Source organism: Perissodus microlepis, chromosome 5 (assembly GCF_051167445.1).
Source record: "Perissodus microlepis isolate ML-2025 ecotype Zambia chromosome 5, ASM5116744v1, whole genome shotgun sequence".
Classification (NCBI taxonomy): Eukaryota; Metazoa; Chordata; class Actinopteri; order Cichliformes; family Cichlidae; genus Perissodus; species Perissodus microlepis.
In genome coordinates, this window is record NC_140465.1 from 9,524,482 (window position 1) to 9,548,391 (window position 23,910).

General features: G+C 40.9%; 1 protein-coding gene across 1 annotated transcript in view; it reads right to left on the reverse strand.

Moving 5' to 3' along the window:
• Positions 1 to 40: 40 nt before the first annotated feature.
• Positions 41 to 23,910, reverse strand: part of dnah1 (dynein, axonemal, heavy chain 1) — a 28,396-nt gene continuing 4,526 nt past the window's right edge. Inside the window, exons 13-78 of the mRNA XM_084927717.1 lie at positions 22,694 to 22,890; positions 22,331 to 22,553; positions 22,041 to 22,160; positions 21,868 to 21,950; positions 21,635 to 21,776; positions 21,077 to 21,232; positions 20,782 to 20,980; positions 20,413 to 20,666; positions 19,962 to 20,174; positions 19,710 to 19,874; positions 19,490 to 19,611; positions 19,159 to 19,264; positions 18,885 to 19,064; positions 18,667 to 18,807; positions 18,382 to 18,545; positions 18,160 to 18,273; positions 17,900 to 18,088; positions 17,703 to 17,808; positions 17,441 to 17,554; positions 17,197 to 17,346; positions 16,679 to 16,765; positions 16,385 to 16,571; positions 16,219 to 16,310; positions 15,989 to 16,143; positions 15,728 to 15,905; positions 15,444 to 15,638; positions 15,226 to 15,345; positions 14,988 to 15,146; positions 14,765 to 14,863; positions 14,539 to 14,679; positions 14,266 to 14,426; positions 14,007 to 14,164; positions 13,596 to 13,769; positions 13,018 to 13,196; positions 12,481 to 12,711; positions 12,105 to 12,301; positions 11,791 to 11,926; positions 11,426 to 11,634; positions 11,176 to 11,347; positions 10,358 to 10,549; positions 10,144 to 10,254; positions 9,808 to 9,993; positions 9,505 to 9,696; positions 9,214 to 9,381; positions 8,919 to 9,110; positions 8,555 to 8,686; positions 8,216 to 8,341; positions 7,999 to 8,118; positions 7,230 to 7,379; positions 6,971 to 7,131; positions 6,558 to 6,783; positions 6,210 to 6,405; positions 5,947 to 6,098; positions 5,661 to 5,861; positions 5,406 to 5,546; positions 5,125 to 5,283; positions 4,473 to 4,604; positions 4,167 to 4,337; positions 3,842 to 4,021; positions 3,407 to 3,583; positions 2,623 to 2,793; positions 2,309 to 2,439; positions 1,563 to 1,707; positions 1,056 to 1,262; positions 642 to 876; positions 41 to 233 (exon numbers count right to left, since the gene is read on the reverse strand). Coding sequence (XP_084783843.1) covers positions 112 to 233; positions 642 to 876; positions 1,056 to 1,262; positions 1,563 to 1,707; positions 2,309 to 2,439; positions 2,623 to 2,793; positions 3,407 to 3,583; positions 3,842 to 4,021; positions 4,167 to 4,337; positions 4,473 to 4,604; positions 5,125 to 5,283; positions 5,406 to 5,546; positions 5,661 to 5,861; positions 5,947 to 6,098; positions 6,210 to 6,405; positions 6,558 to 6,783; positions 6,971 to 7,131; positions 7,230 to 7,379; positions 7,999 to 8,118; positions 8,216 to 8,341; positions 8,555 to 8,686; positions 8,919 to 9,110; positions 9,214 to 9,381; positions 9,505 to 9,696; positions 9,808 to 9,993; positions 10,144 to 10,254; positions 10,358 to 10,549; positions 11,176 to 11,347; positions 11,426 to 11,634; positions 11,791 to 11,926; positions 12,105 to 12,301; positions 12,481 to 12,711; positions 13,018 to 13,196; positions 13,596 to 13,769; positions 14,007 to 14,164; positions 14,266 to 14,426; positions 14,539 to 14,679; positions 14,765 to 14,863; positions 14,988 to 15,146; positions 15,226 to 15,345; positions 15,444 to 15,638; positions 15,728 to 15,905; positions 15,989 to 16,143; positions 16,219 to 16,310; positions 16,385 to 16,571; positions 16,679 to 16,765; positions 17,197 to 17,346; positions 17,441 to 17,554; positions 17,703 to 17,808; positions 17,900 to 18,088; positions 18,160 to 18,273; positions 18,382 to 18,545; positions 18,667 to 18,807; positions 18,885 to 19,064; positions 19,159 to 19,264; positions 19,490 to 19,611; positions 19,710 to 19,874; positions 19,962 to 20,174; positions 20,413 to 20,666; positions 20,782 to 20,980; positions 21,077 to 21,232; positions 21,635 to 21,776; positions 21,868 to 21,950; positions 22,041 to 22,160; positions 22,331 to 22,553; positions 22,694 to 22,890 — 10,644 coding nt within the window. The 3' untranslated portion in view covers positions 41 to 111. The remainder of the gene's footprint in view (positions 234 to 641; positions 877 to 1,055; positions 1,263 to 1,562; positions 1,708 to 2,308; positions 2,440 to 2,622; positions 2,794 to 3,406; positions 3,584 to 3,841; positions 4,022 to 4,166; positions 4,338 to 4,472; positions 4,605 to 5,124; positions 5,284 to 5,405; positions 5,547 to 5,660; positions 5,862 to 5,946; positions 6,099 to 6,209; positions 6,406 to 6,557; positions 6,784 to 6,970; positions 7,132 to 7,229; positions 7,380 to 7,998; positions 8,119 to 8,215; positions 8,342 to 8,554; positions 8,687 to 8,918; positions 9,111 to 9,213; positions 9,382 to 9,504; positions 9,697 to 9,807; positions 9,994 to 10,143; positions 10,255 to 10,357; positions 10,550 to 11,175; positions 11,348 to 11,425; positions 11,635 to 11,790; positions 11,927 to 12,104; positions 12,302 to 12,480; positions 12,712 to 13,017; positions 13,197 to 13,595; positions 13,770 to 14,006; positions 14,165 to 14,265; positions 14,427 to 14,538; positions 14,680 to 14,764; positions 14,864 to 14,987; positions 15,147 to 15,225; positions 15,346 to 15,443; positions 15,639 to 15,727; positions 15,906 to 15,988; positions 16,144 to 16,218; positions 16,311 to 16,384; positions 16,572 to 16,678; positions 16,766 to 17,196; positions 17,347 to 17,440; positions 17,555 to 17,702; positions 17,809 to 17,899; positions 18,089 to 18,159; positions 18,274 to 18,381; positions 18,546 to 18,666; positions 18,808 to 18,884; positions 19,065 to 19,158; positions 19,265 to 19,489; positions 19,612 to 19,709; positions 19,875 to 19,961; positions 20,175 to 20,412; positions 20,667 to 20,781; positions 20,981 to 21,076; positions 21,233 to 21,634; positions 21,777 to 21,867; positions 21,951 to 22,040; positions 22,161 to 22,330; positions 22,554 to 22,693; positions 22,891 to 23,910) is intronic.

The following is a 23,910-nucleotide window of genomic DNA, read 5'->3' on the forward strand; positions in this document are numbered from 1 at the left end:
ATTTTAGTGATGGTAAATAAACACAGAGGATATTGCTTGTGAACAGTTTATTAGACATTAAAGTAGATAACCAATAACTAATAGCAATAACTAATATAACTAATTTCTGGTTCAATAGTCCAGTGCACAGATGAGTGCAACACCCCGTTTGACCCAGTGCCTCTGGGTGTGATGTGTTGGCAACTCCAATGATACCACATAGTTCGTAGAGTGGCCGGTGGTGGACAGAGTCCCTGCAAAAGCACACAGAGCACTTCAGTGACTTAAAGACAAAAGTGTTTTAAACCATTTCTGTTTTTTCATCGCTACACTGAGGGAAGAATTTGTGAGCAGCCTAAGGTGCCAAGACGTTGGCATTGCGAGTGGAAAAAACTGAGCTGCACTTTCAGCACTTTCAGATGCTTCATGAAATTGGACCCTCACTGGAGTCTATTTTGGGTGAGTAATAAAACCAGCAAACAGAGATACGCACAAACCTATGACGGCACACCTACTGACTACAGATCATAACCTGAGCCAGAGTTTCACAAACATGGACTTTTCTTTTGTTTTTCCCCCACAAATTTACAAAAAACTCGAATTAATCTATATTATTTCTTATAATCGCTATACTAATCTATATCACTCCTCTATATACTGACCAGCTCGTGTGAGTGTCTTGTAGATAGGGCATACATAGATCCCTGAGGTTGGAGGCTTTCGGTTGGGTTTGGGGATCAGCCAGATGACGGCCATTTGGGTGTAGAGCTCCTTGGGTCTGGACTCTGCGAGCTGACCTGCCTTGTTATCCCAGCGAGCCCCCTCCAGGAATAGACCATGAATGTAGCAGCCTGTGTCTGGTGTTTCTGTTATCTCTGACACTGACTTCACTAATACCTGAAGGATAAATCATCACAAAAAAGTAGGTCAAGACCAGTGAAAACCTGGGTTAGGGTTGGGGGGTAAAGTCATTATGAATATAGCACTTTATATACATACAGATACGAAGCAATGTTCTAAATCTGTAAGACTGTTCTTTTAAACATTGCTGCTAGTGAGGCAGCCTACGGTCTGACCTCAAAGTCAAATCCAATTGTGTCAATTGAGGTGCCGGAGCGACGGGCATAATTCTGGAGGGTTCCGGTGAGAAAAGCCTGCGGGAAAAAGAAGCCGCTAATCCAGAACGCAGGTGGAATGCCGTTAGAGATCCATCTCTGTAGGAAATTGATCCTCTGAAGCAGGTCTGACACCCAGGAGGCCAGAGGCTTCAGAGACGGGTAGGCCTGAAGAACGAGAACAGCGGAGTCAAACTGTTGTATTGGTTGTATGCTCTGTGCATTCTCAGAAAGCACATTATTACATTTTAGGAGGAGAACAGAAATATCACCAAAACTTTATTTGATTTTCTGCCCAGTGAAATGGCATTTCAAATATTCAAGTCACAAGTGTGCACAATCTAGTGATACAAAAATTTGAAGAAAAAAAAAGGATAACAACAGAGAGAGAAAAAGAGAATACATTCACATGTGCAGCCCCTGCTACAAAGTGAGTCACATGTAAAGTAACAGCTGTGTGTGCCTTGCCTTGGCTTTCCACATATCAGGCACCGCATTGTTGAATAAGCTGCGGGCCATAAGCTCGAGCGCTGATGACATCACCACTGAACCTTTCAAAGCCTTCACAATATCTCTGAGACTCAGAGAGATGACCTCCAGCAGCTTGTTATATCTGAAAGATAAAAAAAAAAACATAATTACAAGTTACTAAAGCACTAATAACCACATGCCCACAGTTTGAGTAAAACGCAATTTTCAGGGCATGACTAACCAGAAATCTACTAATATGTGTGAGGTAATGAGACACTCCCAGATCAGGTTGATTAATGTGCAAAAATTTCTTTTTGTGCATAGTTCCACAAAAACAGATAAGCATTCACCTTGCAGAGGAATGATGAAATGACCCCGTATGTTTCATTCCTCCTCAAATTTCTTCGTGATAACAAAAAAACCTTCAATTAATGGACAAAATATTTCTACTCTCTATATATACAAAAAAAAAAAAAAAGTTTGTTGATCAATACGAATGACTCGGGAGATGCTAAGTCGGATTCTGGGACCTTCAGCCTCCAGACTCACTCTGGAAATATTTCTGACGCCAGCTACATCAGCTCATACACAAGTATGATTACATAGTTATTGATATCTATTTGAGTGGTGTTTCTTTTAAAAACCCTTTTTGCCATTCCACTCTGCTCTTATAATGAAGATCAGAGTGGAATGACATTTTTTAACCATGTAATTAATTGTTTAATAGTACAGCCTAATGTTACCTGATGACCTCCTGGATGAGCACAGTGTTCATGGACTCCTCGTAGAGCACCGGGTATTTTCCCATCACTTCTTCAACGTCAAAAGGAGGAGGGATCTTTTCAACGATGCCTGCCACTATCTCCTCCACTATCTGTAGCGAAGAAAGAAACACAGATCATAGACAACACATCACATGCCCCGCACCTCTCAAACTCTATTTAATTACAAAGCAATCAATAACAATTAGTGCTAAATTGAATTATTAAGCAATCAATAACATGATGCTAGTAGTAATAATAAAGACATCTAAAGACAAATGAATCTGTATCGGTACCTCCTCAAGAGTTTTGCCCCCAGCAGATGTAGCTCGGGGCTGGAGATGAACCACAGCTTCTAACAAGCCAAAGGCCTCATTCTGAGCAAAGCTGATGTTAGCGTTGTCATGGAGACCAAAGATCTCAGGTGTGTCATTGATGGGCAAACCACGAATGTATGCCAAATAACCCTAGGGTCACAATTGCCATGACAGCGAGTCAGTCAAGCAGTCAGTGTTTGACATGATCAGAGTTAACATTTTACAGTATTTTTAACAAAATGTCTTGATTGGACTGCATTTCTAGTCTAAGCTTAAATCACAAGCTTTCAGGCTTTTCTGCAATCTGTGTTACTGCAGGCAAATACTCACAGCCTCTCTTGTTATATTTCCTTGTTTGGGAATGGCAGCAAGAAGAGAGAAAACAGTTTCTATTGTTGTGAACTTGTTAAAGAACAAACTCGCACAAAGGGAAACACACTGTGGCATTGCAGCACAGTAACTCCTGTGATAGTTTAACTTCTCTGAGCTGTGGAAACTTTTGTTCTCTATGACTGATTTGTATTTGATGGCTGTGTGACTCATGGTGTTTTACATGACTGATGTTTCCCCCCAGGCTTGGCTAACTCAGCCTTACTTCCAAAAAATGCATATAGCATGACTCTTTTCTGGTTTTTAAAAAAACATATGCCCCTATTTAAGTTTGATAAGGCACACACTTGCCTTTTATACTTTGCTTTCCTCACAATCCTGTTATAAACTCAAAATTATGTATAGTGAACAGAGAGTTCTGAGTTTATCTAACCTTGATATCCAGTTTTGTGTCTATTTGCCGGTAGACTCCAGATGCAGAGTAGACGTGATCACTACTGAGGACAGCAGGACAATAGAAGTCCTCCACCACACTGAGCAGACATCGTCTGTCCCAGTCATCTGTCACACGGCCACCATAATTAATCTCTCCTGCAGTGTATTTTAGAACCTGGACAGGTGGAGGACAGCAATGGGAGACAGACAAATGAACATGCTCAGCACAGGCAGATGCACACACATAATTTCTACCAAAAACCAGAACACAGGCGTCTTTCCTAGATGGCCTGTGTTTCTGCTTATAGCTTATACATCAACTATCTGTAAGAAACATTCTTATAACTGTAAGAAACAGTATGTATAAGTAGGAGCAATTTGAAACATCATCTTCAAATAGGTAATGAAACAGAGACAGAAGTGTTGCCTCCACCTTGTATGGGATGTCCTGGTACTCATCCAGGAACATTTTGAGCTGGCTGATACAGATGTTCAGGTCGCCATCAGTGAACTCATAGGGAATGTTGAAGCCCAAAGGGCCAAACTTTCGTCTCTCCAAAGCAATTCCATGGAACAGGCAGAGAGACAGCAGCAAAGACTTAAAGTCTGCTGTCTAGACAAGAAAGAAGAGTAGAGGAACCATTCATAGCAAATCTACACACTGGTTTGAGAAGACTTTACTATATGTTGTCAAACCAAAGCAGCAGGAGCTAAATATGGGAAACCAATCAGAGACACTAGAAGTACTTGAGACAGACCTTGGTGGAAGAGGAGAGAAAATCATTAGTGAGCCTCATGTAGGTTTTCTGTAGGTTGGCCTTGATGCCTCTTGGAGGTTCAATGGTCATCTTGGAACCATTCTGCAGAACAGACACCGGGAACTTATTGCTGGGAAGACTTGTGAGCCACAGGCGGAAGTTCTCGTGCACCTGTACAGGAAAAGAGACAGATTTTTCCCTTAGAATATAAAGGATGAAAAAGCTCTGTGTCCTTGGCTAGTCTAACATATACACACTGAGGATCTGTTTTGCTTCTGGTTTATATTTGTGTCCTCTTGTTGTCACCTTTAGTGGGTTGATGTTTTCAATAAGTCTCTCCAGGGTAGGCATCCAGCTGGGTGCCAGATGACAGTTCTGGAAAAAAACCCAGTGACCTCTTTCCATGGCATCGTGCATCATACTCTCAGCCCAGGGGCCCTGAATCACACAAATGACAGCATTTCTCATAGGTTTAATCATTATTGGAGAAGCTGGTCTCATAAATAATATTTTGACTGTGGGCCTCAGTGCATCTCCCTACAGCTGAAAGGTTTTGGACACTCAGTTGAATGCAGACAGAAATTGTGAAGGGGGGATACAAAAAGCCTGACACGAGCCAAGATCACGTAGTTGCAAGTAATGTGATGCTAATGTCTATTGAACGGCTAAAGTGTGCTGCTAGAAGAATGTTGCCAGCACGGTTTAAGGTTTTTGGACACTGAGTCTGCATTTATCATTCAAGCTTCTTAAGCTCATTTATGGCCCCTAGAGTACATTGTCCTGGAATGGTCATAAATAGTGAAAACAATTAGCACAGAGGTGGTCTCATTCTCATTCTCACCAAGACAAATGATAGTGGCCTGGTTCAGTGAAAATGTGATTTACAGCATATCCCTGTGAGTCAGAGAGTGTGTGTTAGAGAGAGTGAGAATTCCCAGGCCCCCCTTCTAAAACTGACCTGGCCTTGGCCAAGAGAGATGGCGCTCATTTTCTTGGAGAATTGCATGACATCAGCAAATTTGTAGAGGTCAGCAGCAGGGTCGGTGCCAGGGGACAGAACAAAGATCAGGGGAGTGGAGGAAGATGACTCTGTGAAGACGACAGACAGGTCTGATGTCTGCAGAAAGATGGAAAGAGAAATAAGCCATAAATGATGTTATCACATACTGTGTCATAGTGTCATGTTACTGCACACAACTGAGATTTACTATGCATTTTAAGAAGGGGGAAGTACTTTACCTGAGGCTCTATGAAGCGCTGTCCTAACTCAGCAGCAACAAAGTCCTGCAGGCCTTGAATGAGGCAGTCAGCCCTCAGACAGCGCAGGACCAACAGCTTCTGGAAAGAGTCCAGGATGACATCCCACGCTCCTGGGAGGGGCTCCCTTTAGGCAAATATACAGACACAAGCACAGCTTGTTAGACACTCACAGCTTCTGCAACGTACAAATGAAGGTGCAAAGTGTGAATGTGTTAGCACGGTGTTTGGCTTTACATGCCTGTGAGGCTGGCTACTGTCAAAAATTTTCTTGAAGCCTTCCAGATGTTCAGGGAAGCTTTGCGCCAGGTTAGAAAATTTTTTCAGAGTGCTGAGGCCTAAAATGTCCTGCCAGGCACGTTCTGACAGCCAGCTTACTGCTGGATTGGCCAGCTGTTGGACAGGCATTCCTCCAGACAACAGGTAGCGCCATTCGACCTGTCAAAAGGAGGCGATGCAGCTTCATCACGTGTATTTAGGCTGCTTAAAGAAGATGACACATCCCCTTCTTGCCGTTACTCACCATGTCAATCTTCTTGTCGTTCATCATGATGCGAGCGCACAGGAGAAAGGCAAACATCAGTTTGTGTTTCTCAAACAAGCTGCGACATATATTACCATAGAGGCTGAAGGTGAAATATTCATTGATGTTCCAGATTCTCTCCTCCACTGTGTCTGTGTGAAACATGTCAAGAAAAAAGGTGCTACCATAACATTGTTCACATCTGGTTCTTGTGATTTTGTTATCTTCACACATGTAGTTCAGTGTATAATCTTGCTGACTACCTGCACTTCTAGAGTTGGCAATACCAGACAAAAAGATTCCCAGGAACCACTCCAGAGAGTACTGGTACATTGGGTCAACATTGGACAGATCTGACACGCAGAAGAAGAGGATCTGTGCACGCACAGCCACAGGGACATACTCCAGACGGGCAGCATCAATGTCCTGCTCTGTCTTTTCTGCTGCCTTCACTTTAGCCTGCCAGAAACCCCGACATCGAAAACAGTGCAAATGTGGCTTAAAAGTTTAATGATGCATTACCAACATTTTATGAACAAGGGTGTAAAGAAAATTATTTAAACACTTCCCTGATATACGATATTGGACACAAAACTTTTCCACTGCCTGACCTTGATCTCTCCAGCTTTGATCTTTGAAGCCTCCAACACTCGGATGAGCTCCTCATTGTCCACAGGGTTGCCCTCTGTGGAGCTGAGTCGGAACAGTATCTCATCCTCAATTTCTTTCAGTTCCTGCTTCATCTTGGCATTGCTGGTGATTAGCTGGTTCTTTGCAACCTCCAAGTCTTGCTGCTCTTTAGCCACCACCATCCCCAACAACTGGTCTTGTAGACCACTGAATATAAATAGAATGCACAGTCCCACAAATTCAGACGGTATGAGTAAGTATCACTAACAGAAACAGGTTTGCAGGAGTCAGGACAATGTCCAAGCAATTACATTTTAACATCCTGCCAATCTTTTCAGTTATGGACTAAATAAATTATAATCACAGCAGATACTAAAATTAAAATGTGTGTTACCTGGGTGACAGGGTGAAGTTTATGAGTGTGACTTTGGCAGAAAACTCTGGAGAGTAGTGTGGGTTGGGCAGCTTGGTTGTCAGGTACATCTTGAAAGACTCGTGGTAGTCGATGAGTGAATCGCCCAGTTTCAGTAAAGTATGGCCTTGCTGCTTAAAAGTCTTAATAGGTGTGAGATAAACATAGTGGTGTGTTAGAAAGGTGAATAACACTGAAATAAAAAGAACCATTTGTTTGCAGCAGGTGTGTGAGTAATCACCTGTTGTAACAGGACAGGTTCTAGAGCAGGATCTAGTTCTTCCCCCACATTCTCTAAGAGGCAGGGTTTACCGAAGCGGATTGCATTCTCAAGCCTGCGCAGGAAGTCCCGGTCACTGAGTTTCACAACCTCCAACCCACTGTCCCTTTCCTGGGTGACCACAGGAAACATTTATGAGTAAGCAGTAAATCAAAAATCTATTTAAGCATGTATGTGTTAATAATATGTCCAGAGTTTGTTACACATCACTGCAGGTACCTGTGATGTTGTTGTTAACATATTAATTATGTGCACTAGAAACTTTATGATACCGACGCTTGATCATATATTTACATATCACATTAAAAAAAATAATAATTAAAGGAACACTTTTTAATCAGAGTATAGCATCAAGATAGTTAAACTTATGGGATATTGATGTGGTCAGTTAAGTAGCAGTTGGGGTCAGTTTCAGTTTCAGTTGCTTTGGTGTTAATGACATTAACAACAGGTACACTGGAGGGTCAATGAGGCAAAAACAGCAATAATTTTACAGGTAGAGGCCACTGACATCTTCCCCTTCTCATCTTTTCAGCCTTCTGTAGGTCAATCATTTTCATTTCCATCAAACAATGTGGCATCCTGTAATTCCTAACACAATCCCAAGTAAATATCTGTATAGTTAAATGTATGTTAAAGTGTTCCTTTATCTTTTTTGGGCAGTGTATATCCAAATACTGCTCTTTTTCTTCTCTCAAGTTTTGACATAATCAGCACAGTTTGACCTCACCATGTTTTTAATCCATGTGTTTGCTTGTCCCTGAGGATCAATGAAGAGAGCCCAGCGCAGAGAGTACTGAGAAATCACACCATTTTCCACAGAAAGGTTGTCCTTGGGCAAACCTGCTATCTACAGGCACATAGAAATAAAAAATAACATTAACACAATAAAAAGTCAAATTAAAAAAAACAAAATAAGCCACTCCTATAAATAAATTGCCTCCAACCTGCCAGGTGCGGATGTTCACTGGATCTCCCAAAGTGGTGACCAGGTTGGGTCCATCAGTGTGTGGAACACCCAGCTCTTTGAAACCTTTCAGCAATTCTTTAGCCATGGCTGCTCGGTACTCTCCCTGCCCCCCCCCCCCCCCCCCCCAAAAAACCCCCCCAAATAAACAAACAAACAAACAAACAAACAAAAAAACAAAAATAATCAACACACAAATTATGCTTCATTGATAACTGCATATACAGTATATTGTATTGTGGGAGAGGACCAGATGGAGACATGCTAAAATGAGGAATATAGACAGATACAGTGCAACATTTTATTATGATAAACTTACAGTGAAGGGTCCCAAGTATGCAATATATCCTGCAGACAGAAGCATGTCACCGGCTACGTTACTGATCATGTAATCCAAATGTTGTACTGTCTCCTTCCAACGCACTTTTTCATCTGCCAATCCACCAATAAGCTGGGAAATATAAAAACAGACTAACATTTAAGGACACATAGTAACTGGTACCGTAAACCTTTCTGCTTTCTGTTGTTTTATTTTTTCATATTTATGTATATGTTCCAAACAGTTTTAGTATATAGACTGAAACAATTGCATTACTATATAAGTTAATGTGTTGTTTCTAACTGCTTGATTTGGCCATGTGGGTTGTAACTGTAATGCTAATTTTTTCTCCCGGTTGTCTAACCTTGTCTGCTCGGACGAGGCGAGCCTCACATAGTTGATACTTATTGTCCAGCTCGTCCTTCTTAGCTAGGCAGTCCTGGTACTTGGCCTGCAAAGTGGCAATCCCAGCTTCAACTCCTGCCAGTTTCTCTTTGGCTTTATCCAGATTTCGCTGGGTTTCTGCTAAGTCCTCTTGGGCTGCCTGGAGAGCTATCTGCACGCAAATTTACACATTTACTGTTTTGATGACTCTGTTATCTGAAAGACATATTACTATATCTATGTATGTTACACATAGATAATTAACACAGTTTTACCCTTTTAGGTTCCACAGCCTTCGCCACAAAGTTATATGCATGCATGGCTCGCACCCACTGGCAAATGGAAGTGCAAGCTTTGGAAATCTTGGCAATGGAAGCTGGCTGAAATTCCTCATTATCTATATATGGCTGGATTAAGCTGATCACATTCTCTGGGATGTTATCCTGCAGTATAGGAGGCAGAAAAAGCTGCATTTAATACACTGCAAACATCAAACACTGAAACTTGAAGCATAAACTCAAATTTGAGAACGTCAACAATAACGTTCTCGTCAATACATACTACACCTTATCATATTTGAAGAGACTTTCCAGAAACTTTCCAGGGTCCTGGAGCAGACCCTTCCCAGGCTCCCAGTAGTCATCAACCTTGGTGCCAGGTTTCTCCCCAGGTACCTTTTTGGGTTTGATGCCTTTCATAATGCACACTGCTTCAATAACCAGCTTTACACCTTGAGGAGGTCGCTGCATGGCTCGCACCTATATAAACCCCCCAAACAAAAAAACAACTAAAAAGATACTGATACTGTACATCTGCACATATCTGATATGTGATAAATATCTTAGCCAGTCATTATCAAAATCCCTGACCTCAGTGACATCATTCTTGTTGAGTGACTTGAGGCTGGCCAGGGCAGCATCCAAGGCTGGCAGAGCTTCGTCTAAGTCTCTCTGAGCATCTGCTGCAATGGCTCCTGCAACACGGGCCTTCTCTGAAGCTTTTGCCTCCTCTTCTTGCACTGACCTACGGGTCTCCTCTGCAACCACTGTGTCTTTCTAGTAATGCAGAGTAAGAATTACACTCAACATACACATACAAAGCATACACACCTCATACAATGCTGAACAAAAGAAACTGGTCCCAGATTTGGTTGCTCTAACTCTGACTGTATTGTGGTCAAGAAAACTACATTAATGTTTTCTTACTTTAATGGTCTCCATGGTAACTTTAGCGTCCTTAGCAGCCTCCTCCAAAAGAGGTCTCATAGTCTCCAGCTCCTCTTGCATTTTACTCACACCTTCAGCAGTGCTAAGAAGCTACAGGACCATCATATAACAGACATTCAACTAAGACTTCTCATTAAATGCATGAATTTAAACCGTGAACCATGAATTTTCTTGTTATTATGCAATGCCTTGCCTTCTCCAGACCAGTATTCATGCGTTGTCGAGCACCAGACAGCTCTTCTTTTTTGCGTCTAATGAGATCTGAGAAGATTTTGAACAGTTCCAGGTAGCTTTTAGGTGTGACATAATTGTGTCGAGATAGTTCAGCCATGTACTGTTCACTCTTCCTGGCCACCATCTGGTGAATCCTCACACACATTGTTGTCTACAAAAAAAAAATCAGTTAGGAAAAAAAAAATATAGTCACTAGTGTAGCTATTTGTGTCACCTTACAAAATCAAAGGATAAAACTGTGTTGTAGAGACCTGGAAGCTGCTTTTTGTGTATATTAATGCATTAGAAACTTTTACATTTGCTCTAAATCCAAACAGCAGAAGCAGAAATGCAGATTATTTGCACAGCAAAACACAAACCCGTAACAGCTTAAGAGTCATTTTTCAGATTACTGTACATTTTCCCTAAAATTTCCAAACGATTCATTTTTATCTCTTAGGTCTGAACAATTTTGTGCATAGTTGCAAATAATGAAGGATTTTAGAACAGAGCAGGATGTTTTTTTTTTAAACTTATTTGGCCCTTAATGTGAAAAAAGAAAGCATAAAGACAGATGCTGACTATATAGGGAATAAAAATGATCAATTAACCCATGAAAAAGGAAAGCATACAATGCTAACTCTCAAACTTAACACCAGTGGCAAATTGGCTTCATGTTTAAATGTGTGAAAGCTATCACCATGGTTGCTACAATGTCTTATTTTTATTACATATACTTTGAACATAGTGCTTTCTGGCTTTGTCTACATGCATAGACACAAAATCCAGGATTCTCACCAGTCCCCTCATGGCAGTTGGGTTTGCTTCCACTTGAGGTATCTCACTAAGAAATGATGTGGCCACAGCCAGGAGAGCCTCCTCTGGCCAAGTGCTGAACCAGTCTATGGTACAACACGTCACCAGTGAAGGAAACTGCCTCATTCGTGCACGAAACACCTCACCGATGGGACTGTAGTGGAAAAAAAGAAGAATGGAAATATAAGCAGCAGGAAAGGGAGATTACACATTAAAACTCAGCGTTACTAACCTCATGCAGAGAACAGTGTGAATATTGCTGCGAACTCTCCTGATGTAGGCAGCCATAAGATTGGCTTTAGTTGGCTGGTGGCCCAGGTCTAGCACCACTGGCTTCATTCCCATCAGGATACGCTCCTGCTCATCTGATGTATACAGGTTGGGCACATCACCGCTATTCAAAATGCTGTTGATATCCTCCAGGAACAACTCACTCTTAATCTGGTGATTGGACATTTAACAGTTAACTTTTAACAGTGAGTTTAAAAATTGACTCAGGTTTTGCATAGGAAGTAAAAGTACATATCCACACATGTAGTTTCTTCAGCTTATTATACAGTCAAGAATATCAGATGGTAAGAATGTGCGGCAGTATACCTGTGTGTCTACAAAGAGGAAGGTGATCTGCTGGTTCTGGAGGCCTGCCTTGAACATGATGTTTTTAACATCTTCTCTCCACTCAGTGTGGCCATAGTTCTTAGAGAGCTCAATCTGGAAACACTTATATTCTGATCTGAGTATGAACAAATGCTTTGTGAAAGCTGAGCCACAACATGATTGGAGCACATTCTCCATGTTTCTATAACAATTAAACTTTAATGTAAAATAAAAGCAACCAAAGGCTGATAGTTGTATGTTACTGAATCTACATCTCAAATACATCTCAGCTATAAGAATGATAGGAATCTTACATATAAGAGGCCAGCTTAGTGAGTGACTGGCGTCCACTGCCACCCACTCCAAGGAGCAGGGCATTGCCTAGGGGCTGCCGCAAGATCCGCCTGATACGACACACGTGCTCAATGGCGTCCATAAAGAGCACCAGCTTCATCTTGGTCATGCTGATGTGATTGTAGTCTTCCATGTACTCCTCCATTACTTTTACCAACTAGACAATTTCATATAAAGAAAAACAAGATTAAAATCAGTTCTGCTGAAAGGAGAAAAACACATTCATGAGGCCAACAGAAAAAGATCCATGATTATAAATCAGCTGTTTGAAAAAGTGAAAAGAAAAAAAAAATCACCCACCGAAACAATTTTTAAGGCTGGAGTAACAGCGCTCACCTTCTCTTTGTCATCTATGAGTTTATAGCCTTTGTGGTCAGCTCTGGGATCCATGAAATCTCCGTACAAAACAGGATGGCAGGGGACAACCTCTTCAAAGCAGCAGTCAAATTCTTCAATGCAGTCTTTCAGGACCCCTTTGAACCACTCTCTATCCTCATCACACACCAGGCGGTCCTGGAAAATCCGGCAGCTTTCGTGGTACCACAGGTGGAGCAGTTGTACTTTATCCTAAAATAAACAAGCAAAAAAAACCCAAACAAAAAAGCTAACTTTGGACTTGGGATTTTAAAATAATCTCAGCAGTTGCCACTGAATTATTAATGCTCCGCTCATATCTGTAAGTCCTGTCGTCTGAGTTTTGCAGGTCGATCTTAAAGTGCTATAATGTAATGACGTTACTTATTTCATTGGTTACAGTAAAGAGTAAAGTCATGTGACATTAGGAAACGAAAGGATAGACCTACAACGTATTCAACATTATAAATATGACTATTTAATCATAACTACCAACATAACTAATCATGTCAGACTTACCTCTATCATTCTAGCTTCAGCCATGAGGATCCCCTGAAAGACTTTGGATAGATCTCTGAGATTGAAAGTGTAATGGGATTTGGCTGGAGTTGGGAGCAGCTGGGAGGTAATGGTAGAGTAGACTCGGATAGTGGCATCTACAAGAGACTCATTCAGTGGCTGGATTGTTGGTACGGGTGCTGATAGGAAAAAAAGAGAGAGATAGAGAGACACACAGAGAAATAAAGAAATGCATTAGATTGGAAGACTTTCACAAAGCACTGGTCCAAGTTTGTTTTTTCCAAAATCCTCCATTTAACAATTGAGCTGTTTTACCTGACCATAATTCAAAAACACTTTGGTTCTTTTTGTATTAAAGAAACACACGTATAAAACTGACTGAGTATTAGGAACATTTCCATTTTCTGTATTCCTAAACTCACTGCCTGGTTCCTTTTTATTCATATTTCCATGTGAAAGAGAACAAATAATGAGCCAGAAAGGTTTTTAGGCTAATATCTATCCTGCATTCACTAACATAACGTTAACATGTGGTCTTAAATTCAAACCCAGTGGTAGGACTCGGTAGTTCTGCTTACCCATCCAACTTCCTAGAATGGTAGAAAAAATGTTTTTCTTGCTGGCATCATCCAGTTCAGTAAAGGACAAGAAGTTGAAGTGGCGTGTGAAGCGATGAGTTATCGGGTTTCGCCCTCCACCTGGGGGTCCCATGGCACAGGCAAAATTGATATCCACTAGTTGCCTGAAAGTCCCTGTGTACAAACAAAAAGAGAACCTCAATACTATGAACGCTTCATTTCTGATCCAAAATATTGAAATAAAACACAAATTTTAGTGTTGGAACATGAACGATCAATGTTGTAAGAATGCCCTCAGATGGTACAACTAGGCAATTAATACAAAATGAAGCTAAAAGGTTCAAATGTTTACACAGAAATATTCCTGGGAACAGTAAAAGTGAGAACATGAAATAGGCTGAAAGCTCTCACCTATCTGAGTCCTGTCGTACCAGCCTCCGTGGTCCATCCACTGCCTCAGCAGTTCAATGGGAGGCTGAGCACCATAGGTCTCCAACATGGGCATGTTTAGGTCATCGATGAAAAATACAAAGTACTTCCCTATTGGAGGTCCAAACACACCTTTCCACCTGACACACAAGCACATGCACCAATCAAAGGGCGAGGCTCAGCGATACTGTTGCCTTGCTGAAAATATCTAGTTGGTTTAAGTTGGAACACATCTCGGTACCTTTTGTCTACTTTGCTGTCAATGAAATCTTGAGTCTGATTGGCTGAAGTGCGGGCAGAGAACATGAGGAAGTGCGTGATATACTCAGCAGGCATGCTATTTAGCAACTTATTTGACATGGTCAGGGTCTTTCCTGTGCCAGTTGGCCCAATACAGAGCACCTGGAAACACACACACACATTAAACAGATTAAACTGTTTTAATCTTTTCAACATTTTCAACTTTCCATTGAAAACCTTAAAAATTACTTTAATTACAGGAAGCTGCACTCACAGGTTTCTTGTTGGTTAAAAGCATATCCAACAGGAAAGACATTCTCACTGTGTCTGCAGTTGGAACAATAATGTCTGAAAAATTTGTTTCTGGGGTGATTACTACACTCTCTGCATACTTCATCCAGCTGACCCACTGGACCTATAGTACAGAAAAAAGGCTGACTCAGCAAAAAATGAATCGATAGTTTCATCTAACATCTATGCAAAAATTTCTGTTCGTTTACTTTTCCTCCCTCATCTTCATCGTCACCATCCTGATTCCTTATTCCATCATCAAGTCTGTAGTCATACACCGAGCCTTCTTCTGGAAAACACAAGTTGATCTGAAGGAGAAATACATTTACAATGTTGAAATAAACTGCTGTCAAAAATTATCCAGTGGACATATATTATACTTAATATATATTCAATGTGTCTGGGATGCCAAAGCAAAGATGATAAGCTGACCCTCTCTTCTGCCATTTTGTTTCTGAGCCACGCACTGAAGCGCTGGCAACTAGCTGCATCTCCTGTGGCTCCTACACTCCACACCAGACAGAAAAAGAACCAGGGCTCAATCAGCTCCTTTAGATGGTCCAATTTCGCTTGAGGTGGTGGCCTCTCACCCTAAACAATAATGAAAGACTTGTGAGGGAAGAATGAGTATTATAAGAGACATTCTGACACAGCCAAGATTGACACGAACCTCTTTAATATTGAAGGGAGTGAAAAAGCAGTCCATCATTTTAAGCAGACTACAGGTAAGGTTGCTGTCCAGAGATGCGATGACCTCCTTTACTGAAGTGCGGACAAATGTAATGGAGTCCTGAATAAAATACAGAGAATTAAACTGTTTTTATAAACACTGTAACAGCCAGAAGCTTTAATATTGTACTGTCTCAGTTATGTTGACTACTCTTTTACCTGCAGAAACCTGTCAAACAGAGAGCTGAGCATCTCTTTGTATGGTTTCAGGGCTTTAGGAATTTGCCTCAGCCAGCACTCTGTGAAAGGGGTGAGTCCCAGAATACTTGGCTCCAAGTAAACCATACCACAGCGAGACACTGTAGCCGGAGACGCAACTGCCAGGTCCTGCACCTCAAACATCATGGTCATTACCTACTCGAGAAAGATGCAAAACAAAATTGGTGAAGGGATAACAGACTGACTGAAAACCCAAGGTTGGGAAAACGAAACCTTCATCTTACGTCGGTGAGCTTAATGATTTCGCCAGAGCTGAGACAAAGCTTTTTGTTGTCATCCAGGACAGTGTTCAAGTTCTCAATCCACACAGCATCCACTGGCCCGTCAAACATGTACCACTTTTTCTTCTGGTCCATAGATGCTACGCCTTGGCGAATAAGACACGAGAGGATACCGTCTGTCCTACAGGGGTGGGAAAAAAAGCCAAAATGTTGGTGCCTTTTTTTAAACTCCTCTATAAATTGTGTCAGAAGGGGCATTCTTACCACTCATGTGTGAGCAGGTCATACTCTCCATAAAGTTGTCCCATGGTAATTGACTTTGGGTTGAGGACATATGTTTGAACAGCCTCGTAGACACCACCGCTCACAGAGGGCTGGCCCTCCAGAGCTGTTATTGCTGCACCTAGAATCTCATAACACTAAAATGCACAGTGTTTATTAAGATAAAGTAAAACAAAAACATTAAACACAAGAACAACATGAAAATGACTCACTTTGGTTTTCCCTGATCCAGAAGGTCCCACCAACATCAGGCCATGTCTCACCACAGTGGTTTCATACAGCTGAATACACTTATTAATATACCCTGGAATGCCCACCAGTTCTGTTATTAACTCACTCAAAAATAAAGACAAAAGAAACACTTTTAGAAACACTGACCATCGACATCTTTAAGGTTCTTTGCGGTGCAGACATTACGAATGGACTCTTCCAGTGTGCCATAATTGATCGGCTCCTGTTTTATCTTGGGGAAAAGATCAGACACGATGCCATTGAAGAGCTTCAGGTCGTCCTGTAAAAACTTTGGTACATTGACATCTTGAATGGCCCGAAGACAAATCAGCTCCTACAGGACAGATTGTAAAATAATATCATTTTTAAATTTGTAATCAAAAGATTTTTCACAGCTCACAAATCTACTTCTAGATACACACAAGAGAAAAATAATGGCACCTCGTTCATGTTAGGATTTTCCCTTTTTAGGTTTCCAGCAGCTGAGATCACAGTCTTAACAGCTCTCATACCAAAATCATAATGATCCTTCACAGGACAAAACACAAAGGTCATCACAGAGTTCAACTCTTTGTAACATTATGACTGTACATACAGTTTAATGTCCTATTTGCCAATTTTACAAAGTCAAGAACTAATAAAAACAAAAATGAATTTCTGTTCAAACTGACCAGATTTACTGCAGTTTAGTTCTCATCATTTAGTAAACAACAAACATGAACATCAATATTAAAGCAAAACTACACAAACCACAAAAAATTACCAGAAAAAAGCAGAAAATTTGAAGACTCTCTACCAATGAGTGATAAAAATGCTCACTGGTAGAGAGTAGTGTATCACTCCCAACTGTGGCAGATTCTGTATAAAATACAATCGTTTCAGTTTTCTGCTGTAAATGACACTGGTGGTGCCATTTATAGCATCTATGAGGAGGTATGAAGACTCCTCTGAGTTCATACCTGAGAGCTCAGCTGTTCAGAGGAGAGTTTGAAAGTTGTTGTGATCTTGTTGGAGAGAACTTTGGCATCACTGAAGCCAAATGAGTATAGGGAGATCTCAGCTATCATCGCATAGTTAGGGACCATCATGGCCACGGGACGAAACAGGGCCTGTGGAAGATGTGATCTCATTTGTTGAACCTCATCAGCTTATCCTCAGTGTTACAATGACACAATTACTTAAGTTCGAGTTATCATGTCAAACCTTGAGATTGTCAGGCAGTTCTGTGCGGCCAGCATAACCAGGATTCATAGTGATGAATACCGCACAAGAGGGGACAAGAGGGATCTCTACCCCCTCGAACACAAACCTCTCTGCCTAAAAAAATAACATACATAACATGCATAATTATCTTTTATAAAAAGAATTAGGTGAAATATATGTATACATATTTAAGTGATACTTAAATCTGTAGCTGGTAGGTAGGGGGGTGTGAAAGTGTAAAAAAGTGCAATCAGCTTCTCACCCGTTGCTGCTGGGCCTTTTGTATAGTGGTGATCTGCTGCGCCACCACGGACAACACTTCAACATCAATACGATTAAACTCATCAAAGCAGGCCCAGGCACCAGAGCTACAAAGTGTGAGCCAGATAAGGAATCACAAATGTACGGTGCTACATTTTGTAACAGCTGAATCATTGTGTCATACCAACAAGCTGTTACCTGGCCAGTCCTTTGAGAAATTTGCCCATTGCAATAAAGTCCAGCTGATCAGAACAGTTGAAAACTACCGTCTGGATCGCCAGAGCCTTTCCAAGGTCTTTAGTTGTTTCTGTCTTTCCTGTGCCTGCTGGACCTGCGGGTGCCCCTCCAAACTTCAGGTGCAGAGCTCCTGTCAGGGTCAAGTAGCATCTAAAAAAGCCAGATTAGTGTTCAAATTGGTGAATGATATTCAGTTAAAAACAGGGTAGAGTAACCTTTACCTGTCAGTGAGTGGAGTGATGACCAGCCGCCCAGAGTTACCAAGGTACTCGTAGCCATACAGAAATTCTGCATTCACTGCGCGGATATACAAATCACCTTTTGCCCAGTAGTATCTACAAACAGCATCGCATAAATGTAACACTCCTTCTGCACCTACAATGTTTCACATGAAGAAACTCCAAAGTTCAGAAGTAAAAACAACAGCAAAATAAGAAGGAAACCTTAGTTGGCTGATCCACTCAAAGTCATTGATGCTTGAGACCTCTTGCTCCACCATTTTGGCTGCTACATCTTTAGCATGGACTTCTATGACAATAAGAGCAGACAACACAGCTCGCTGCATCTTGGAGAGCTGTCCTCGCACAAGCTTCACCAAGTCCCCCAACTTCACAAAAAAAGGTAGAATGTTAACAATGTTGTTAGACTCTTGTGTGAACAGTGTTCAGTGCAATGAGAGCAATAAAATGGCAATATTTTTGACTGGCTAGTCTAAATCACATCCACACCTGTGTCTGTAGTTGGGGATAAAGACGAGTGGCTAAGTTTCTCTGCTCCAAAGCGTCTGACACCTCAGCGGTCCAGAAGACCTGACAGCCTGCTATCACCACTTGACCAGGCCATGATAACACCCACTCTACACGTGGTTGCTGAGAAAAGAAATCACATAGCATCTTATTGTAATGCCTATTACGTGTGAAAAACAATAAAATTCAGGTTCATGTACCTCATGGTAGTCTTTGAGTGACCGGTCAATGTTATCTCTTAAAGTAGCTTTCATAGACTTCTCCACATCCCTCAGCCAGTCCTCCACATTACCAGTAGGACAAACTGGAAAGAACAGTTTTACCTGTTCCCCTTCTCCAGAGTACATGTGTGTGATCTGCAGGTCTGACTGAAACTGAAGCTAAGAAATGACAGAAATCCAACTTCACTACTTAACTACTTTAGCCATGTTTTGCACATGTTGTCTTAACATGTAATAGTGAGCCAAAGCAAACCTGTGCAATATTCTCGAAGCATTTACGCAGGTGTGGCTGAACTGCAGTGGGATCTTTGGTTTGGGACAGAATCTCCAGGAGCTCATCATCTGACAGGAAGTAAAACCTACAAGCAAATATTTAGGGTGCATCAAACACAGTTACTTTGTTACCTACACTCAAAATCTTTATAACAGGAAACAGGAAAAGGCAGTTTTGAGGGGTTTCCTCACTGTTTGGGATGTGGAAAAAGGTGATTTACAAAAGCTCTTCACGTAAAATTAAAAAAAAAAAACAATTAATTAAAAAATATATATATTTTTAACACTGATCCATTTTTTCTGTGTCTTACCTGGGGAATAAACTTCGTTTCGTTTCCAAGTACTCACTGAGACCCTTCTGCACCTGTTCCAAAAGTCCGTTACAATTCTTAAGTTGCGTTAGTAGATGAGCATCTGGAAACAGTTCGATCACCTAGAAACATTCACAAAAACAATCATATATAGTCCACAACAACTTGTGAACCACCAGTATTCTCTAGTTCCACACAGAACTCTAAGCCTGTCTCTGACCTTTCGATTATTAAAGGCACTTTTCATAATACTCCTCCAATTTTGCTCCATTTGCTGGTATCTTTTTCCTTCTGTAGGCAGCTGCTGATTGATGTCATCAGAACTGAATATGGGTTCTAGGTACAGCCACGAACGCTGGCACATCAGCCACTCCTCCAGTACATCCTGTATACACCAAAAGAGGGCAGCAGCACAACATGAGAAACACAAATCACAAGACTTCCACAGCTGATAGGTGTCTATGTTGTGCACCTGAGTCATTCTGAGCTTGCTCTCCCAGGAGCTGATTCGTGCCTCAAATGTTTTTTTGAAGGGTGACAAGGACATGCTCTGTGTCATGACAATGTGGTCATCGAGCAACTGAGACACTTCATCTGGGCTCGTTAAAATGTAAGTTCCTGTGTTCTTGTAGGGCAAAACATCAATGACTACTGTGGACCACTCTTTTTCCATCTTTTCCAGGGCCTGGGTGAAAAGGTATGGGAGAAAAGAGGAAGCAGCATCGGTTTTAGCTAAAAAAAAAAAAATCACACATTGACAGTGTACATAGCCAAAATGAGTAGAGTCCCTAGTGCTTTAAAACAGCAGAAGCATCCCTAACTGAACTACATTTTGCAGAGGATTAAAAAAAAGACACAACATTAAAATTTTTTTACAAACACTATATGAAACAGTTTAAACAAGGATTCTTGTTCAGCAGCACCTGTTCAATAGAGTATTCTTTCCCAGCCACCTCGGCCACTTGAGCTATGTCATCCACGTAGTTCTGTAGGCCAAGCTCCAGGCAGTGAGACAAGGTCAAGTTGGCTTTAGGCATGACTTTAATTTGAGTGCGTTCTGAAAGCATCTCCCAGTGGCGGCTCTTCATCCCTGGGTTCCTAAGTCCCTGAATTAGAGGGACGTAAGGACGGAAGTCCTCAATCTTGCTGAGAATTAGATTTGCCACCATTTGGCAGTCTAGAGTTGTGTAAGACACCAAGAAAAGCCCATTAAAAAACAACAATGTCAGTCATATTTTGAAATGGAAGGCACAGCTTTGTGAAGTTTAAATGGTAATACACGTATCACCTACCAGGAATGTCGTTGAACTGTTTAATACATTTGTGGATGGTCTTGTAGGCTTCAGTGACAATGTGCTCAACCTGCTCAGGATCAATGGAAGACAGTGGGTCACAGAACCAGCTTTCACTCCAGTGTAGCCAATCAGAGGTGGTGGTCCATAAATCTCTATAAGGCTGGAAGTCTTTTACAAGCTTCTGCACACGGTCATACTGTAATAAACATTAATGCCCATAATAAATAGATACTCTTTAGTTTTTGAATTAATCACACAAAAATCCTTTAACCCGAGCCACTGTTTTACTTACATTTGTGACTGTCATGCCGAACAAGCGTTCCCTGTTGTTGTAAGTTTGGGCCATAGTTTGGCACTCCTTAAGTTGCTTGCTTCTCTGTCTGACCTTGTTGGCCATCTCATGGGCATGATCAATGCCTCCTTGGCTCGCAAACCTAGCAACAATCATCTAGAAACATACAGTGACTACTTTAGAACCATGCAACATCAGTATAATTAGAAGCTCTGTCATATATTGGACACATGCGCTGCTCTAAGTGTCTGCTTAATAAAGCAAAAAACAATTCAAATCAGTTATATCTACATAGCACCAATTCACAACAAGAGTTGCTCCAGGGCACTTTATTTTGTAAGGTAAAGACCCTACAAAAATACAGACAAAACTCCAACAAACAAATGACCCCCTTTGAAGATGCTCTTGGCGACATTTGGTATAAAAAAAAACTCAGTTTTAACAGGAAGAAACCTCCAGCTAAAAGTCTGTGAAGGTTCTCAGTCATCCAGGTCATTGTAGTCTAAGGAGCTTGGAAAGAAAAGCTAAAAGTAAAAAAATATAGTAGATTGAGTCGACCTGTAGATTAGCTAAATGCTCCTCAAAGTTGCTCTGCTCAGTTAGATGGATCTTGCGGAAGCACTCCTCATCCTCCAAGTGCTGGGTGGCTACTGGTTCCATTTGGTTGATTATCTTTTGTGGCCATTCAATGGCTTTCCACCTGCACAGATAAGTCACTATAAATCTCACAAAGTCTCCTACAAGGTATCTAAAACAAATTCCCTTTTAACTAACGATAATCATACACTTACTTTTTGTTGACATCATTGTTGGGAAGAGAGTGGAAAAATTCTTCTATGAGCTCGTAGTCTGACAAGGTCTTGGCAAGACGTTCCTGTTTGCAGATTAGAAAAAGAAGGATGGATTCATAAAGTAATTCTTAATTTAATATGTACTACAGAAACACCCACTTCACCCATTCGACCTTGTAACTCTTAAGCTGTTCTGGGATTTGTTTCATCCACTGCCTCTTTTCACTCAGTTCCTCGATGCCAAAGGGTTTCTCACGTAGCTTTCTGTTAATAATTTCACATTCTTCACATGCCTACACATAAAAAAATAACCAAAATTTAAGAGAAAAACAAGAAAAATGTCATTTCAAGCTGAATTTAAGGATGTCTTTAAAAATAAATAAAAATAAATAAATGAATAAATAAATAGCAATTAAAGTTATTATTATTCATGTTCTCAATAGAAGAAAATATTTAGCCTTACCTGGTCAACCTGAATACGTAGCTTCAGAGCAAGGTGGTCTAGTAGTGCCGTGGCTAACTCCTTTCTCTTTTCTGAGAGAGACTTGCGTACCCCGTTAACACAAACATGAAATGGACCAATCACTAGGGAGGATGGCAAGGACTGTTCAATTATTCTCTTTTCTTTGAGATGCTGCTGCACCTCTTTTTTCAGTTCTTGGGATGTCATTTCTGCATCACAAGATCTGGTAGCCAAATGATGGGGACATGAGAGAAACAGAGAAACAAGAAAAGCACGAGTTCATTCAGTAATAGGCCACATATCCAACAGACCCACATCTCACACTTGTGAAAAGTGGGCACATCACTGCAAACACAGACTTACGTGAGAATGTAAGCTTGCATGTCCAAATTGTGCAGCTCTAAGTACTTCTCATACTCAGCAGCATAAGCCCTGAGGGGTATGGTTGCTTGTATTAGAACATTACGGATCTTCTCCCTCAGCTCGGTTATTTGTGGTTCCTCCAAATGCACTGACTCAAGTAAAGGCTCCCCAACCATAAATAACTTCTGCAACACAAACTGGTACAGGCACATGCAAAACTATTCAAATATCAGTGTCACTTTCAAAATTCATCATTATAAGAGTATATATCCCCCATTTCTTTGCATTTTACTTCCAAGGAGCCAGACCTTCTTCTGATTTTCCAAAGTAGTCTTGAGCAATAGTTATCCAGGCTTTCTGAAGGTCTTTCAAAGTTCTTTGGACATTGGCTGCTTTTTTTTAAATTAATTTATTTATTTATTAATTTTTTATTTTACAAATTTTAGGGTTAGTACTTATTTTCAGAGAACAATTCAAACATAAAAACGGTGCCTAACTCAAAGGCTGCAAAGGTCCACTTTTAAATTGTATCTTTAGGCATTTATTGTTACAAGTCAAAGAAAAAACGGTAGGCTTAAAACTCTATCTACAGCAGATAAACAGTATCTGAAAGTCATGTAATGTAGAAATAGGTAAAAATACAACAAAGATCTGAAACACGGCACTTAAAAATATATCTGGCTCTTGAGTTAATCCATCTAGCTTCATCAGAAATGGTCTAAGTTGAAGGGTGGCTGTCAAGTAACCAACCTTATGGAAAGGAAACAGGGAGAAAAGGCTGAGGCATGCTGAATTATAAAAGAACTGGACTGAAAACCAGTGACAACAGGTCATATGGAGTGAGTGTCCATCTGTAAGACACAGTGGAGACTCTGTCATGAAACGAAAGACAGCTCACATCCAAGGAGCTTTGAATGTCCTTGAAGAAGCCTGGAAAACTAATCCTGAACACTACACTCTCTTAGAACGCCTTTCTAAGAGAGTGCAGACTGTGCAGGAGAATCAAGGTGGTCATAGTAAATACTAATCTTCGAGCTCCTTAGAACTACACAAATTCTCTGTTTTTGTCTTATATACTTTAATTCCATCTATGCTCGAATGTTTCCGTCCCATTTTTCCTAGTAAAATTTGACAAAAAGAGAGACTACTTAAATCTTTTTTTCAAAGTACTATATTTTAAAGCCTCATTGCATTCTCATTTGTAAAGTATGCTGTAT